The 16,723-nt window shown below is 38.1% G+C and overlaps 1 protein-coding gene across 4 annotated transcripts in view; it reads left to right on the top strand.

The window, feature by feature from the left end:
* Positions 1–16,723, top strand: part of OSBPL8 (oxysterol binding protein like 8) — a 226,656-nt gene that overhangs the window by 73,330 nt on the left and 136,603 nt on the right. For all 4 annotated transcript variants that reach the window (XM_023217461.2, XM_023217626.3, XM_023217562.3 and 1 more), the window contains exon 2: positions 4,127–4,235. In XM_023217461.2, coding sequence (XP_023073229.1) covers positions 4,194–4,235 — 42 coding nt within the window. In that variant the 5' untranslated portion in view covers positions 4,127–4,193. The remainder of the gene's footprint in view (positions 1–4,126; positions 4,236–16,723) is intronic.

Genomic DNA, 16,723 nt, shown 5'->3' with positions numbered 1-16,723 from the left:
TAAGTGCAACAACTGTTAATGAAATGTCTACCATGAACTAGCACTGGAAACACAGATCAGTAAAATAGCCTCTGTCCTTGAAGAGAATTGGCTCATGGGAACAAATAATTACAATATATTATAATACATGTAGTCAAGGAAAGTTTATATGTTTCTAAGTTGAAAGTCAGAGTAGTCTCTTGGGCCATTCTTATTGATTATGTCAAAGGAACCAAATGCCAACCTTACAAAGTCCAATTAAATAATGTTTCACCAGCCTTTATATTTCAGTAAGGCCTTTTATACTTGTAGAAATAAGAAAACATTTTTGAAACTCCAAGAAAATGATTAGAAGTCTACTGATTTTATTGGTTTTGGCTTTGTTATCTTTTTGAAGGAATAATTGTTAGAGAGGTTATCAGAGACCTTTGAGTATTTATAGTTACTATGAGAGTTCAGGTTGTAGGTTTTGTTAATGAAAAAATCAGTCCTCTCGAACCCTGCCACTGTTTTATCAACTAAATTTATGTAGTATTCTAAATCTTTTTTTTTTCTTTTTTCTTTTTGAAGTAGCGTATTTCCCTGACCCCTTCATGGGACTCATGACAGGGGTGCTTTATTTACTCAGCCTGCTGCTCTCCACTCCTCATGAGAGTGAGTGAGTGAGTGAGTGAACAAAGTGGGAACTGGAGTGCATAAGCACTGAAACTGGGTTGCCATTTTGGTGTCAGCAGGATCAAACTCCACTCACTTGGACCTGCTGTGTTCCACCTCTTGCAGGAAGGAGTGTACAGGTGAGCAGGTGCAGGAGCCAGAGCGAGTGCTTTTTGGGCACTGGCAGGAGCGAACTCCGTGGAGGCTCTGTGGCAGCGTCCAGTCGGGGTGCCTGTGACTCCTGAAGCCCCAGAGGGCATATTACAGTGCTCTTTTAGCTCTGCTATCTGTGGATGGCTTAACTGTTAATAACAAATCAGTGGGCCCTCTGCCTTTTCACATGAGACGGCTGCCTTCCACCAATGAGGGCAAGGGGCCGGTGTGACAGCCTTTTGTATCTACACTTGTGGCTCCCAAGCTCTTGTCCAGTGTCCTTGGAAAAAATGAGGCTACATGAACAAATTGAAAGATGGTAAATGTGGGGGATTTTATTGTCATGAAAGTGGCTCTCAATGGGATGGGGAGCTGAAAAGGGGATGGGGCAGGTAAGTAATCTTTCCCTGAAGCCTAGCCTTCTCCGACTGGATTCTTCTCTGAAGTTATACTATCAGGCTGTCCCTCTAAAGTCAAGCCGCTTCTCTCCAATGTCCAGCCATATTCCCCAATGTCCAGCAGCTTCTCCTCTCTTAGGGCTGAGTCTGGGGTCTTCATAGGCATAAGATGGGGTGGGGCAGGACAAGGCCATGGGTGGTTTAGGAAAAGGCAACATTCGAACGGGAAAACAGGGATATAAGTTCTTGTTTTGGTCTGCCATTTCACGCTTTTCAGCTTGAGGGTGGGGCTTTTGCCAGGGACCCGCCCTTTTCTGCCTAGAATTTCTCTGCCCCCTGTCCCTGTCAATTTCATCAGTGTTCACAGCATCTTCACCAGGAGTAGATTCTGTCTTCAGAAACCACCTTCTTTGTTCATCCATAAGAAATAAGTCCTCATTCATTCAAGTTTTATCTTGAGATTGCAGCTGTTCAGTTCCATCTTCAGACTCCACTTTTAATTCGGGTTCTCTTGCTGTTTTCACCACATCAGTAGTGACTTCCTGCACTGAGGTCTTGAAACCCACAAAGTCATCCATAAGGGTTGGAATCAACTTCTTCCAAATTCCTGCTAATGTTGGTATTTTGACCTCCTCCTGTGAATCACAAGTGTACTTAGTGACATTTAGAATGGTGAATCTTTTCCATAAGGTTTTCAAACTTTGCCCAGATCCATCAGAGGAATCACTATCTCTGGCAGCCTTATGGCCTTACTGAATGTATTTCTTAAATAAGAAGACATGAAAGTTAAAATTACTCCTTGATTCATGGGCTGCAGAATAGATGTCGTGTTAGCAGAGATGAAAACAACATTAATCTTTTCGTACATCTCCACCAGAACTTTTGGGTGAGCAACTGCATTGTCAGTGAGTGGTAATATTTTGAAAGGAATATTGTTTCTAAGCAGTAGTCTCAACAGTGAGCTTAAAATATTAGTAAACCATGCTGTAAACAGATGTACTATCATCCAGGCTTTGTTGTTTTATTTATAGTGCACAGGCAGAGTAGTTAAAGCATAATTCTTAAGCACCCTAGAATTTTTGGAATGGTAAATGAGCATTGGCTTCAACTTCAAGTCATCAGCTGCATTGGCCCCTAACGAGAGAGTCATTTTGTCCTTTGCAGCTTTGAAGCCTGCCGTTGGCTTCTCCTCTCTAGATATGAAAGTCCTTAATGGCATCTCCTAATAGAAGGCTATTTTGTCTATATTGAAAACCTGTTGTTTAGTGTAGCCATGTTCATCAATGATATTAGCTAGATCTTTTGGATAACTTAACTGTGGTTTCTCCAAGTAGCACTTGCTACTTTATCTTGCATTTTGATGTTATAGAGATGACTTCTTTCCTTAAATCTCATGAACAACCTCTGCTGGCTTCAAACTTCTCTTCTGCAGCTTTTTCACCTCTCTCAGCCTGTATAGAATTGAAGAGAGTTAGGGCCTTGCCTGTATAATTAGCCTGATCTTCTATCCAGACCACTCAAACTTGCTGTATATCAACAATAAGGCTGTTTTGCTTTCTTATCATTTGTGTGTTCATTGGAATAGGACTTTCAGTTTCCTCTAAGAACTTTTACTTTGCATTCACGACATGGCTGTTTGGTGTAAGAGGCCATGCTTCTGGCTTTTGACGTGCATTCCTCACTAAGTTTAATCATTTTTAGCTTTTGATTTAAAGTGAAATATGTGGCTCTTCCTTTTACTTGAACACTTAGCGGCCTTTGTAGTGTTATTAATTGGACTAATTTCAATATTACTGTGTCTGATGGAATAGAGAAGAGCCAGGAGAAAGAGAAATGGGAGAATGGCAGATGGGTGGAGCAGTCAAAACCACATACATTTCAGTTAAGTTAGTTGTTTTATATGGCTGTAGTTTGTGATGCCTCAAAATGATTACAATAGTAATATCAAGGATTACTGATCACAGATTGCTGTAACAGATATTTTAATGAAAAGGTTTGAAATATTTGAGAGTTACCAAATTATGGCACAGTGACACAAAGTGAGCACATGCTGTTGGAAAAGTGGTACTGATAGACTTGCTTGCTGCAAGGTTGTCATCAACCTTCATTTTGTAAAAAAGGTGGTATCTCTTTGTGCAGTAAAGCGAAGCACAATAAAACAAGGCATGCCTGTAGAAAAGTAATACATATTCATGGTAAAAATGGAAATATACAGAAGAACAAAGAGTATCTTATTATATAATGTTCCATCACTCACATTTCCCACCTCACGTTGTGATCCTCTTTCCAGTTTAATATATACAGATCTTCATTTTTAAAAATTGCTGCATGATATTCTATTGTATGTCTGTAATATAATTTAAGGAAGCTTCTAGCCATCAACATTAAAGTTGTTTCTAGTTTTTTTCATCAAATTTACTACTTTGTTGGATTTGTTTATTTATATATTTCTGTGCATTTGTATATCTGTGGGAGAATTTCTAGTCTTGAAATTGCTGGACATATTTTTAATTGTCCTCCAGAAAATTGTCCTGATTTGTATTCTCATAACAAAAGTACGTGAGAATATCTGTTTCCCCACATTCTGTCCCATGATGGATTTTAGCCTACTTTTTAGTTTTTACCAATGTAATACTAATTTATTTCATTAGTAGTACTTATTTCATAAGTAGATTTATGCATCCTTTCAAATTTTAGGCAATCTCATGTTTAACCTTGCTCTTACAATTTTTCTTCACTTGGAATATTTTTTTCTTCTTTCATTTTTCTCTGAACCTTTACCATTCTTCAAGCCCATGTAAAAATCTGTTTTTCTTTTTAATTATTGGATTTCTGAATAACCTCAGACTAAAATGATTTTTCCCTCCTAATAAACTCAGTGCTTTATTTCTACTTGTCACAATTTTATACCAGTCCTAATAAATATGATTTTTTAATTTTAGGATTTGCAGATTTACAGGATGGCTGCACATTAATGGAAAGAGAAGCATAAACCTATCTTCTTTCATTATGGAGGGAGGTTTGGCAGATGGAGAACCTGATCGAACTTCGGTGAGTAGTTCCAATATGACATAGTAAGATTCTATGATAGTAAAATTACTACGGATAGTAAGATTCATCTGTAACTGTGAAGTGTTTGATGTAAGCCAGGGTTTTGTTTTTAAAATATATTAAAAACAAACTTTTAAAAAAGTGTTTTTAAAGTAATGCTTTAACTCCTTGAGAATTACAGATACCTTAAATGATATGAAAATTGCAGATAGCTAGCCAGGCATGGTGGCTGATACCTGTAATCCTAGAACTTTGGGAGACTTGAGACGGGTGGATTACCTGAGCTCAGGAGTTCAAGACCAGCCTGGGCAACATGGCAAAACCCTGTCTCTACTAAAAATATAAAAATTAGCCAGATGTGGTGGCACATGCCTGTAGTCCCAGTTACTCGGGAGGCTGAGGCACGAGAATTGCTTGAACTCGGGAGGTGGAGGTTACAGTAAGCCAAGATAGCGCCTCTGCACTCCAACCCGAGTGACAAAGTCAGACTGTCTCTTAAAAAAAAAAAACAAAACGAAAATTACAGATAGCTTAAAGCTTGTTGGAGCACAACCCAGTTTTCTGAATTTCTACTCCATCCTCCTCCTCTTATTTTACCTATACTCCCAGCCATATAGTGAAGGACATACTGATAGAATCATTTGTTTTCTCCCAAAACCTTTGTCTTAAGTGAAATCAAGAGAATGTTAACATTTGAGGAAATTAAATGCCTCCAAATCTCAAATCACATGCAGCTATGAGTAATAGCGGGAATGAAACAGTTAAAATAATTAAGAGCAATTGCCATATATATTCTTTTTATAAAAATGTAAAGATTTAATAAACATTTCTGCCCTGTGATTATAATTGAATTATATTCTGAAATTAAACAAGTAGTGGGTAACAGGAAAAGTATACCTTACCCAATACATTTAAAAAAGAAATCACTAGTAGGATGGACTAAATGATGATGTGACATTTTTTTCTCACTGTACAAAAATATTTTACTCCAGAATGATTTCATTTTCAGTTATCTTATTGCATCTTGAGTGACTCCATTATATATTTATGTATAGATTCTTAGCAGTGTTTCTGTTACCTAAAGTAAAGGTGCCCCCTTCAGTAAAATGTAGTCAGCTGGTAGCTTTATCATTAGGTGGTGGATTGTTTAACAAATTTACATTGTTGGAATAAGGTAGAGCCCAACTTTTCTGTCTTTTATATTACTGTGGAATTGAGAGTCACTATTAGATTGAAGTGTTTGTAAATTTTAATTTAGTGAATGTCCTTTGTTCAGGCTCCAGTATAGGAACAGTCTAATGATTGATAGCAAAATGCAGTTTTGCTGACTTGTATTAACTTGGTCTCAGCCTTTCTTGAATTTCTGGTTCAGTCTTGTTTGGGGTTCTTAAATGATCAAAAAAAGTTAAACTTTAAAATAAGTTGTTAGTAGAGAAGAAAATGGGTGTGGAAATAACTTGGCTTATGAAGAAGGCTGTTGTCATGTTGATTTAAATGGAAAACGGATGGTAAGTTATTTTATTTTTACTCTAATTTCAGAAGAAAAGTTAAGATTAAGCCTTATCTGTAGAACTTACGTTTACTTTATCATAAACTTAACCTTTTTTTTTTAAATCTAATGGACCGTCTTAGATTCTTTCAACTCAAATACTTTTGGTCTTCTAGTGATATCAAAAATATCAGTAATAACTACAGTGGCTGTTTTTAAGTGTATGCTTTGTTAGACTGTCCTCATAACAGCTGTTAAAGGTAGATATTTGTTTATCCTCACTTTTTGAGGTAGGGAAATAGGCTCAGGGAAGTTAATTATCTTCTCTAAGACTTTACAGCTTAAGCGATAGAACTGAAATCTGTCTGTCTCTGAATACTTTACTACTAAGATGTTGACTACATACCTATATTTTTGAATAGAGTGTCTTAAAATTTGTTGTTACCTTTCAAAGTATGTGTCCAAGTAAATGTTACTACATTTTATTACCAGACTCCTTTGGTTAAAGTAATAAAGTTTTAGTCATTTCTGGAGTGCAGTGGCGTGATCTCTGCTCACCACAACCTCCGCCTCCCTGATTCAAGCGATTCTCCTACCTCAGCCTCCTGAGTAGCTGGGATTACAGGCATGTGCCACCATGCCTGGCTAATTTTTTGTATTTTTAGTGGAGATGGGGGTTTCTCTTTGTTGGTCAGGATGGTCTCAAACTCCCAACTTCAGGTGATTCACCTGCCTTGGCCTCTCAGAGTGCTGGGATTACAGGCGTGAGCCACTGCACCCGGCCTCAGTCATTTACTATTCCAAATTTTGTTGATATTGAGAAGTTAAAAGTTGTTTAAAAAGTAGTGAGAGGCCAGGCACGGTGGGTCACACCTGTAATCTCAGCACTTCAGGAGGCTGAGGCGAATGGATTACCTGAGGTCAGGAGTTTGAGACCAGCCTGGCCAACATGATGAAACCGTGTCTCTACTAAAAATACAAAAAAATTAGCTGGACATGGTGGCAGGTGCCTGTAATCCCAGCTACCGAGGAGGCCGAGTCAGGAGAATCACTCGAATCCGCAAGGCAGAGGTTGCAGTGAGCCGAGATCACGCCATGCACTCCAGCCTGGGCAACAAGAGCGAAACTCCGTCTCAAAAAAATAATAAAAAAAAAAAGTAGTGAGAACAGTTTTTTCTTATTCATTAGGTTCCTTCTGTGAAATATTTTAGCTAATTTTAGAGAAAGTAATACCGATAATTTCAGTGTAAACTACTGAAATATTCTGTATTTGAAACTAACATTGAGGTCCACTTTCAAGTTAGCTACAAAATAATTACCTTTGAACTGCTCAGTCTAAGCTAGTTACTGTTTAGATCTGGGAGAAGTGGATCAGAACATGAGCTCTGTAAGACATTTAGCTACATGTTAAAATCTGAGCCCTGTCACTTAGTTGTATGACCTGGGTAATAAATTCTCCAGGTTTCCAGTTTCCTTATAAATAGAGATAATTATAATATCTACTTCCCAAAGTTATTTTCAATATTAATTGAGAAAATATGTCTATGAAGTGCCTATTACAGGGCTGCACATACTGTAAACATCCATTAAATAAAAGTAACTTTTTTGTTGTTAATGTAACTATTAATATTAAGCCTTCTCTCCAAAAAGATAAATAATTAAAAGTCAGGAGAGGCCTGTGATGATTCGGTGATTGCTCCACACTAGAGTAGTTGGAGAAGCTTTCTTAAGAGGACATAAACTTTGAATTGCACATGAACGTAGGGATCATAGGATTGAAAATGAGCAAGGAAAGCATGCCAGATGAGAGAATAGTGAGAGGCAAGGCTAAATAGGGAATTAATTGCTCAGTTTATTCAGGGTATAATTAGTAAAAAAAAAAATTGATAGAAGTAAGTGACTGATGTCTAGAGGAATAATGATGGATATGCCAGATAGAGACCAAATTTATGGAAGATTTTAGGTGCTAGACCAGGGATTTTGGACTTGATTCTGTAAGTAATGGTTTGCCATTGAGTATTTTAATGTAGATGAATCTGAAAGCAGGGTATAAAATGATTTGGAGGAATGAATATTAAGAGAATATTACAAGACCGGACACAGTGGCTCATGCCTGTAATCTCAGCACCTTGGGAGGCCGAGGCGTACGAATCGCCTGAGGTCAGGAATTCAAAACCAGCCTGGCCAACATGGTGAAACCCCGTCTCTACTAAAATTACAAAAATTAGCCGGGTGGGGTGGTGGGCACCTGTAATCCCAGCTACCCTGGAGGCTGAGGCATGAGAATTGTCTGAACCTGGGAGGCTGAGGTTGCGGTGCACTGAGATCATGCATGCCATTGTACTCCAGCCTGGGCGACAAGAGTGAAATGCTGTCTCAAAAAGAAAAGAAAAGAAAAGAAAAAGACTATTATAGTGATCTTGGTGTGAGGTTGTGAAAAAAATCTGACTTTATCATTTTTGCTTTCCTTCTTGCACATAATACAGTTTTTTTCTTTTTTGAGACAGAGTCTCACTATGTTGCCCAGGTTGGAGTACAGGGGCATGGTCTTGACTCACTGGAACCTCCATCTCCCTGATTCAAGAAGTTCGCCTGCCTCAGCCTTCCGAGTAGCTGGGATTACAGGCGCACGCCACCACACCAGGCTAATTTTTTTGTACTTTTAGTAGAGATGGGATTTCGCCATGTTGGCCAGACTGATCTCGAACTCCTAACCTCAGGCGATCCATCCGCCTTGGCCTCCCAAAGTGGTAGGATTACAGGCATGAGCCACTGCGGCCGGCCAATACTATATATATTTTTTTGAGATAGTCTCGCTCTGTCACCCAGGCTGGAGTGCAGTGGCACAATCTTGGCTCACTGCAAACTCTGCCTCCTGGGTTCAAGTGATTCTTCTACCTCAGCCTCCTGAGTAGCTAGGACTGCACCACCACACCCAGCTAATTTTTGTATTTTTAGTAGAGATAGGGTTTCACCATATTGGCCAGGCTGGTCTTGAACTCCTGACCTCGTGATCCACCCACCTCGGCCTCCCACCACCCGCCTCAGCCTCCCAAAGTGCTGGGATTACAGGCATGAGCCACTGTGCGCGGCCCAATACTATGTATTTTTAAAACACATTTGCTCACTTGTTATTCTGGTTTTCTAGTTGCATATGGTTCTATTTTTCTGGCAGTGCTGTTTGCCTTAGATGGCAGGTACTAAAAAGTATAGATTAAATCTGTGTTTCTATATGTGGTACTTGTATGCCACAGAACATGAGAATACTTTTTAATATATGTTTTAAACTATCTTTTGAAAGTTTACAGTTTTCACTCTAGAAATTAACTGCTCAAAATGCTTTAAAGAGTCAAATTCTTATGACTAGATTGAGGTAGACTAAAGAAGTGAAATACCTTTCTAGATTAAAGAAAATTGAATATGTTCCTCAGCTTCTTAAGGATAGTCACTCTATATTGTTTTTTTTTTTTTTTGAGACAGAGTTTTGCTCTTGTTGCCCAGGCTGGAGTCCAATGGTGCGATCTTGGCCCACTACAACCTCTTCCTTCCGGGTTCAAGCAATTCTCCTGCCCCAGCCTCCCAAATATCTGGGATTACAGGCATGCACTACCACACCCGGTTAATTTTGTATTTTTAGTAGAGACGGGGTTTCACCATGTTGGTCAGGCTGGTCTTGAACTCCTAACCTCAGGTGATCCACCCCGCCTCAGCCTCCCAAAGTGTTGGTGTTGGGATTACAGGCGTGAGCCACTGTGCTCGGCCTGTCTTTTGAAGTATTTCTGAAGTATTATTTCTTTTTTCTTTTGAAGCAAAGGAAACTGCTTCATACGTTTTATTAGAGGACAAAATCCTTTATTGTATTAAAAATTGATTTTATAAATAGTTTTTTAGAAGAGAGCAACAATTTAAAAAATATGTATGAATGTTTGTTGTGTGTATAAGGGCTCTCAATTGAGAAAATCTTTAAGATTCTAATTCAGGTTGGGTACCTTGAATCCAAAAGCTTTCTGAAGTGGAAGGAACTGCACAAATGATTTAGTTCAGCAATTCTTAGAATATAGTCAATGAGTGTCTTTGTGGAGACTCTAGAGATGATCCAACTTCCTGCAACTGATTTTTATATACTGGGTAAGTTGTTGATAATTTAGATTTGGTGATCATAAGGTAAAATTGCTGTGTTATTAGAGTTTATTCAAAGCCTTAAATCATATTCTAAGAAGTCCAGCTATCTATAAAAATTAGCAACATTTTAGAGCTTGTGCACGCAAATTAATGGAATTACACCACTTTTTGCTACAGTAAGTATTATTTTGAGCGGGTCACAGTTTTTAAATGTTGCTGTTTTTGTCCTGTTATAAATACTATGAGATTAACTTCATTATTATGATTATTGATTTAGTATATTATGTGGTGTTCGTGATAGCATCTTTCGAACAATAGTATTCACATTTTATTTTAGTTCTAAATTTTTTGTAGAGACAGGGTCTTACTCTGTTGCCCAGGCTAGACTGTAGTCGTGCGATCCTAGCTCACTGCAGCCTTGAATTCCTGGGCTTAAGTGATCCTCCCACCTCAGCCTCCAGAGTAGCTTGGACTACAAGCCTGCCCCACTCTGTCTGGCTAATTTCTAATTTATTTTTTATAGATGCAGGGTCTCACTCTGTTTCCCAGGGCTGTAACAACAGTAGTTTTTTATGTACAACTTCCCAATAATTGGCCTCAAAAGCATTGGTGCATTCAAATTTAATGATAATTTATCCGTATGCCAGTTACTAATCCTCTGAAAGTATTATTGTACAATAGCACTTCTTTAAATTTTACCGTTGGTCATTGTGCTCTTATCCTATTGCCACTGTAACAAATTGCCACAGATTTAGTGGCTCAAAACAACAAATTTGTTTTCTTAGCAGTTCTGGAAGTCAGAAATCTGAAACCAAAGTGTTAATGTTGTTTTCCTTCTGAAGACTCCGAGGGAAGAATCCATTTTCTTGCTTTTAGTAGTATCTAGAGAATGCATTCATCTTTTTTGGCTCGTGGATCCTTGTATCACTTCAACCTCTGGCTTTTGTTACCACATAACTACTGCTCATTTAGGCCCTCTTGTTTCCTCCTTATGAGGACACTTATGATTACATTGAGCTCGGTTACATAACCCACTCAGAAAATCAGTTAACTGCCCTATATCAAGGTCCTTAACCTAATCACATCTGCAGAGCCCCTTTTACTAGAGAAGGTAACATTCACAGCTTCCAGGGATTAGAGTGTGGACATCTTTGGGAGGCCATTATTCTTTCCTCCAGAGCCAGTATTAACCTCTGGAGTAACCTAACCTATTGGAAGTGGGTCCTGTTGCTGGATAACCCAAAGTCTGTGGTCTGCCCAGGCATTTCACCTGAGAAGTTGCCAGCTAGACTGAAGTCCTAAATAATGAGAATTCTTAGGTTGCAGGGATCTCCTAATGTAAAGTAAAAATAACTGAAAATGTTAGTCACCAATTTATTACTTACATTCTTATTTTCTCATGTTAAAATAATTTCATCTTCCCAACAGCTGCTTGCTAACTCTAACAGTTTGTATTAATCATACATACAAGATTGTTAATAGAAGTTATTCTTGAACTGAAATGGAATAGTAGAATGTATCCCAATGTTCCCATTACTCATCTTCAACAATTATCAACTTGGGTCGACATTGTTTCATCTATACTCCCACCTTCCTAAGCCAGAGTTTTTTTTAACAAATCTTAGATAAATCATTTTATTCATAAATATTTCCTGTCTGTATATATCTCTAAAATATAAAGACTTTAAAACTTTGATCATAAATACATTATTCCTAAAAATTAATAACTCTTTAGTCAGATAATTATTCAGTGCCTACACTTCCCTAGTTCTCTCAAATTCTTTTTTTTTTTTTTTGAGATGGAGTTTCGTTCTTGTTGCCCAGGCTGCAGTGCAATGGCGCGATCTTGGCTCAGTGCAACCTCTGCCTCCCAGGTTCAAGCAGTTCTCCTGCCTCAGTCTCCCGAGTAGCTGGGATTACAGGCGTACGCCACCATGCCTGGCTAATTTTTGTATTTTTAGTAGAGACAGGGTTTCTCCATGTTGGTTATGCTGGTTTTAAACTCCCGACCTCAGGGGATCTGCCAGCCTCAGCCTCCCAAAATGCTGGGATTACAGGGATGAGCCACTGTGCCTGGCCTCTCATATTCTTTTTATAGTAGGTTGTTGTGTTGGACTTAGTTGATAAGTCACAAGTCTTTTTGAATCTTTTAAATCTTTCCTATATCTGTTCTTAATTTTTACCTTTCAGTTTATTGAAAAAACAAGATAGTTTATTCTGTGGAGTTTTCTACAATATGAGTTTTCCCCTCATGGTGATGTTTAGGGTGTTCATCTGTCCCTTATATTTCTTGCGAGTTGGTTGTTAGAATTAGAGGCTTGCACAGATTGAGGTTCAAATTTTTTTGACGATAATGATGTATAAATGGTGGTGTACGTAACTGTCAGGAGGCACATAATGTCTCATTGTCTCTTTTTATGTGATAATAGCAACCATTGATGATCATTGCCTAGATCTGTTAGTTCAATAGGGGTATACATCAGAATTCTAATTGGGTTAAAAAAGTGGAGGCTGGAAAGAATGATTATGATTAGTCTGTACCTTTTGAGCAAGCAAACCAATCAACATACTTTTTTTAATGCAGTAAAAAATTTTGTGTGCAAGTGGTGCGTAAATATATTTATGGGGTATATGTTTTGATACAGGCATGTATCACATGGAAGAGGGGTTATCCATCTCCTTAAGCTTTTATCCTTTGTGTTACAATCCAATTATACTCATTTAGTTATTTTAAAATGTACAGTCCAACCTACATTTTGTTAGGTATTTTGTCTTTTGCCACTTTATAGCTTTATTGAAACTTCTATTAAAGGGAGATATTTAGAAAAGGTCAAAATAATTTGATAGGTATACTTTGTTATACTGAGACAGAGTCTCGCTCTGTCGCCCAGGCTGGAGTGCAATGGTGTGCTTCTGGGTTCACGCCATTCTCCTGCCTCAGCCTCCCGAGCAGCTGGGACTACAGGCGCCTGCCACCACACCCTGCTAATTTTTTGTATTTTTAGTAGAGACAGGGTTTCACCTTGTTAACCAGGATGGTCTCGATTTCCTGAACTTGTGATCTGCCCACCTCGGCCTCCCAAAGTGCTGGGATTACAGGCGTGAGCCACTACGCCCGGCCTGTTATACTTTGTTTACATCTCCATTACTTTAACCTCTGAAAGTTTTGTTAGCAGTACTTAAATATTTGTAATTGTTTGAACTTCCCAAGTGGGAAAATATTGGGCACTATTACCTATTGTGTGAGTACTAAAGATTCCATCTCATTTTTTTTTTCTTACCTTATTAGATGGTTATTCTTGTTAGAGGCTTGAGTAATGTAAAAATCATTCAGGTATACAATTGGACTCTGTAGTAAATTTGGGGAACCTAGTTGGAGAAAGTGTCAACTTTTTAAAAGAAAAAGAAATAACCAGTGGCATACAGAATATAACAGCAGAATTCCCAGCCACACGTCTTTTGTGTTTCTGTTATTCTTGGAGATGTTCTTAAAGTGGATTCCCAGGACTCTGGGACTCTCTAAGACCCTTTTAGAGAATCTGTGAGGGCTAAAAATTATTTTTTTTGTGTGATAATACCATGGTATTTGACATTATTTTTCTTTTTTTCCTCATTAGGGCACAGTACAACTTTCCAGAGACCACATAAAACATGATGTCATTGCTCTGGTGGCTATTGGAGGGTATGCTTGTGAATTCTTTTTTTTTAGATGGAGTCTTGCTCTGTTGCCTAGGCTGGAGTGCAGAGGCACGACCTCAGCTCACTGAAGCCTCTGCCTCCCAGGTTTAAGTAATTCTTCCACCTCAGCTTCCAGAGTAGCTGGGATTATAGGTGCACCACCCTGCCTGGCTAAGTTTTGTATTTTTAGTAGAGATGGAGTTTTACCGTATTGGCCAGGCTGATCCCAAACTCCTGACCTCAGGTGATCCACCTTCCTCGGCCTCCCAAAGTGCTGGGATTACAGGTGTGAGCCACTGCGCCCGCTGTGAATTCCTTTGTTTTCAGTTTTTTTTTTAGTTTAATTTTTTCTGAGGTATTTTTGTTTTTAAATAAGCTTTGTTTTAGAATAGTATTAGTTTTACAGAAAACTTGTAAAGATAATAGAGTTCCCATATATGTTGTACACCTCCCTTTCCACTATTAAGAACATCTTATATTAGTGTGGTACATTTGATACAATTGATGAACTCATGTTGATACATTATTAACAGAAATCCATACTTGATTCAGAATTATTTAGTTTTTTTTTTGAGAGGGAGTCTGGCTCTGTCACCCAGGCTGGAGTGCAGTGGCGCGATCTCGGCTCACTGCAAGCTCCGCCTTCCGGGTTTACGCCATTATCCTGCCTCAGCCTCCCGAGTAGCTGGGACTACAGGCGCCCGCCATCTTGCCCGGCTAATTTTTTTTGTATTTTTTAGTAGAGACGGGGTTTCACCGTGTTAGCCAGGATGGTGTCGATCTCCTGACCTCGTGATCCACCCGTCTCGGCCTCCAAAGTGCTGGGATTACAGGCTTGAGCCACCGCGCCCGGCCCAGAATTATTTAGTTTTTACATAATGTCCTTTTTATTTTCCAGGATCCAGTTCAGGATGCCACATTACATTTAGTTCTCGTGTTTCCTTATGTTCTTGGCTATGACTGTGTGTCAGACTTTCTTTGTTTTGAATGAACCTTGGACCGTTTTGAGGGCTGCTGGTCAGTTATTTTACGTAGCATCTCTCAACTGGAATTTGTTTGATATGTTTTTCGTGATTAGACTAAGTTTAATGGATTTTGAGAAGGAAGACCGCAGAGATAAAGTGCCGTTTTCATCACATCATACCAAGGGTATATTCTGTTAGCATAACTTATTTTTGCTGTTGACCATAATCATGTGGCTGAGGTAGTAAGTAAATTTCCCATTAAATTTTTTTTAATTCGGAAAATATTACTAGGCATAATCCACATATACCATAGCTCTTTGGAGTCTTCAACAGTTTCTAAGAGTATAAAGGAATCTCGAGACCCAAAAGTTTAAGTTGCTCATCTAAGCCTTAAGCAACTAACACTTTAAGAAAGAATAATCGACAGCTGCCTGATATGACAAAAGGAACCAAGAAGATGAGGTTTGGGGGTGGGAGAGTAGAAGAAATAATTGATAGGGCCTTTAAGAATAAGGGAGTGATACCAAGATAAACTCTGGCTTCTTTATAACTCTGCTTAGTATTGAGACAGGACCTCTACCTTTCAGTAGTTTTTTGACTTTGTTTCTTTCTTTTCTCATTTGGTAACTTAACAGATATTTGTTGAATGTCTGCTCACTTTTCATTAATTTTAATATTTTGTCTGATTCATATCATTTGCAAGTAATAGGTTTTTTCCCCTTTTTCTTCCATTCCTTATACAGTTGAGGCTGTGGTTTTATGAATGTATGTATGGCGGTGAGACTTGGGGAGTCTTTTCTAGAAAAGTATTCATTCTGTGTAGGTTTTCAAAATTATTTAAAATGTAATATTCTGTTACTATATTTAAATCTGTTATGCCTTCCTTTTAAGCATCTCTTATTTTGTGAATGTGGCACTTCTGTTTCATTCTTTCATCTTGCTTAACTTATGTATATTTTCCATCTTTTTTTTTCCTGATGACTTCTTTTTGAATTCCTTGATTATTATTCTAGCTTATTAATTTATTATTGGATCATATTCATTTTGCTGTTCGAGCCTACTATATTTTATTTATCTATATTTTTATACCCAGTATTATCAGCTTTAAAAATATTTTCTTGTTCATGCTCTGTTTTATAATATCCTCCGTTATCTTTTTAAATGTGTTTATTAAGTTTTTGATGAGTTTGGTTCACTGATTTTCTTTTCTTTGACCAAGATTGTTCAGTTTGTTGTCTTTCACAGCGCTTGGGCTCCTTAGAATATTATTTTTGTTTGTGAGCTTATATTCTCTTAATAATATTCTTCTGGGAATATTAACTGCCTTGTCTGATACTGTCCTACATAGAAAGGTAAGAGCCCAGGGACTAGCTTTTGACTGTTTTGGTTAATCTAGAGAATACATATCTTAGGTTAGAGAATCTTTTTTATTAAAATTATAGCTTCCACCTCGTTACCCCAGTTGCTTATATATTCTGTTTCTTAGGGAACTTTTCTGTATCTCTGTTCTGAGCACACTTCTTATCCATAAACTGTCTCCTTAGTTGTAAACAGCCCATTTGATAGAAAGCACAGTGGAAGGCAGTAGTCGGCCTCTCTGCCTGCATTTGGTATGTGTGTACTGTAACAGTACAGCATGTGTGTATGTGCACAGTTTAAAAGCAAAAATGCTTACTTAGGACTGTGTTTAATGCCTCTGTATGGAATTAAATCATGTTTTGTGCTCATAGTAAAAACAAGGTGTTCAATGATTAGAGAGAAAAGAGCATAGAAAGATGGCTAGCTTCCAACCCTTCCTCCTGTTGCCTTCTCCTGGCCTTTTCTTTATCCGTGATATTCCACTTTCTGCATCTCCAGGGATGGGTTCAGGGGCTAGGGTGGGGTGGGGACTTGTTACTTCACTAGTAATTCAGTTCTCACTTACAAAAGCAATTGGCTTCTTCTTTATTGACTTTGCATTCTCTGTGTATAGAGAGGCTGAAAGTGGACCAGAGATTTAAAAGAACAGCAGAACTGTTACACACTTAGTTCATATTAAGATCTTTGTCAAATGTGATACACAGTTTAAAAATAAAAAATAGAACTGTTAAGGAACCACCTGAAAAAACAGGCTGTGTCATTTACTCATTGTAGACAGTCAAATTATGTAATAGGAGAATAGACAAAGCTATTTGTTTTGCTAACCTAGACTTTGGGAGGAGAACTGGCTTTAAAGACTTATTATTTCCTTCAGT

This window comes from Piliocolobus tephrosceles, chromosome 10 (genome assembly GCF_002776525.5).
Source record: "Piliocolobus tephrosceles isolate RC106 chromosome 10, ASM277652v3, whole genome shotgun sequence".
In the NCBI taxonomy this organism is placed as follows: Eukaryota; Metazoa; Chordata; class Mammalia; order Primates; family Cercopithecidae; genus Piliocolobus; species Piliocolobus tephrosceles.
The sequence above is the reverse complement of the archived record's forward strand: the minus strand, read 5'-3'. Positions and strand labels throughout refer to the sequence as shown.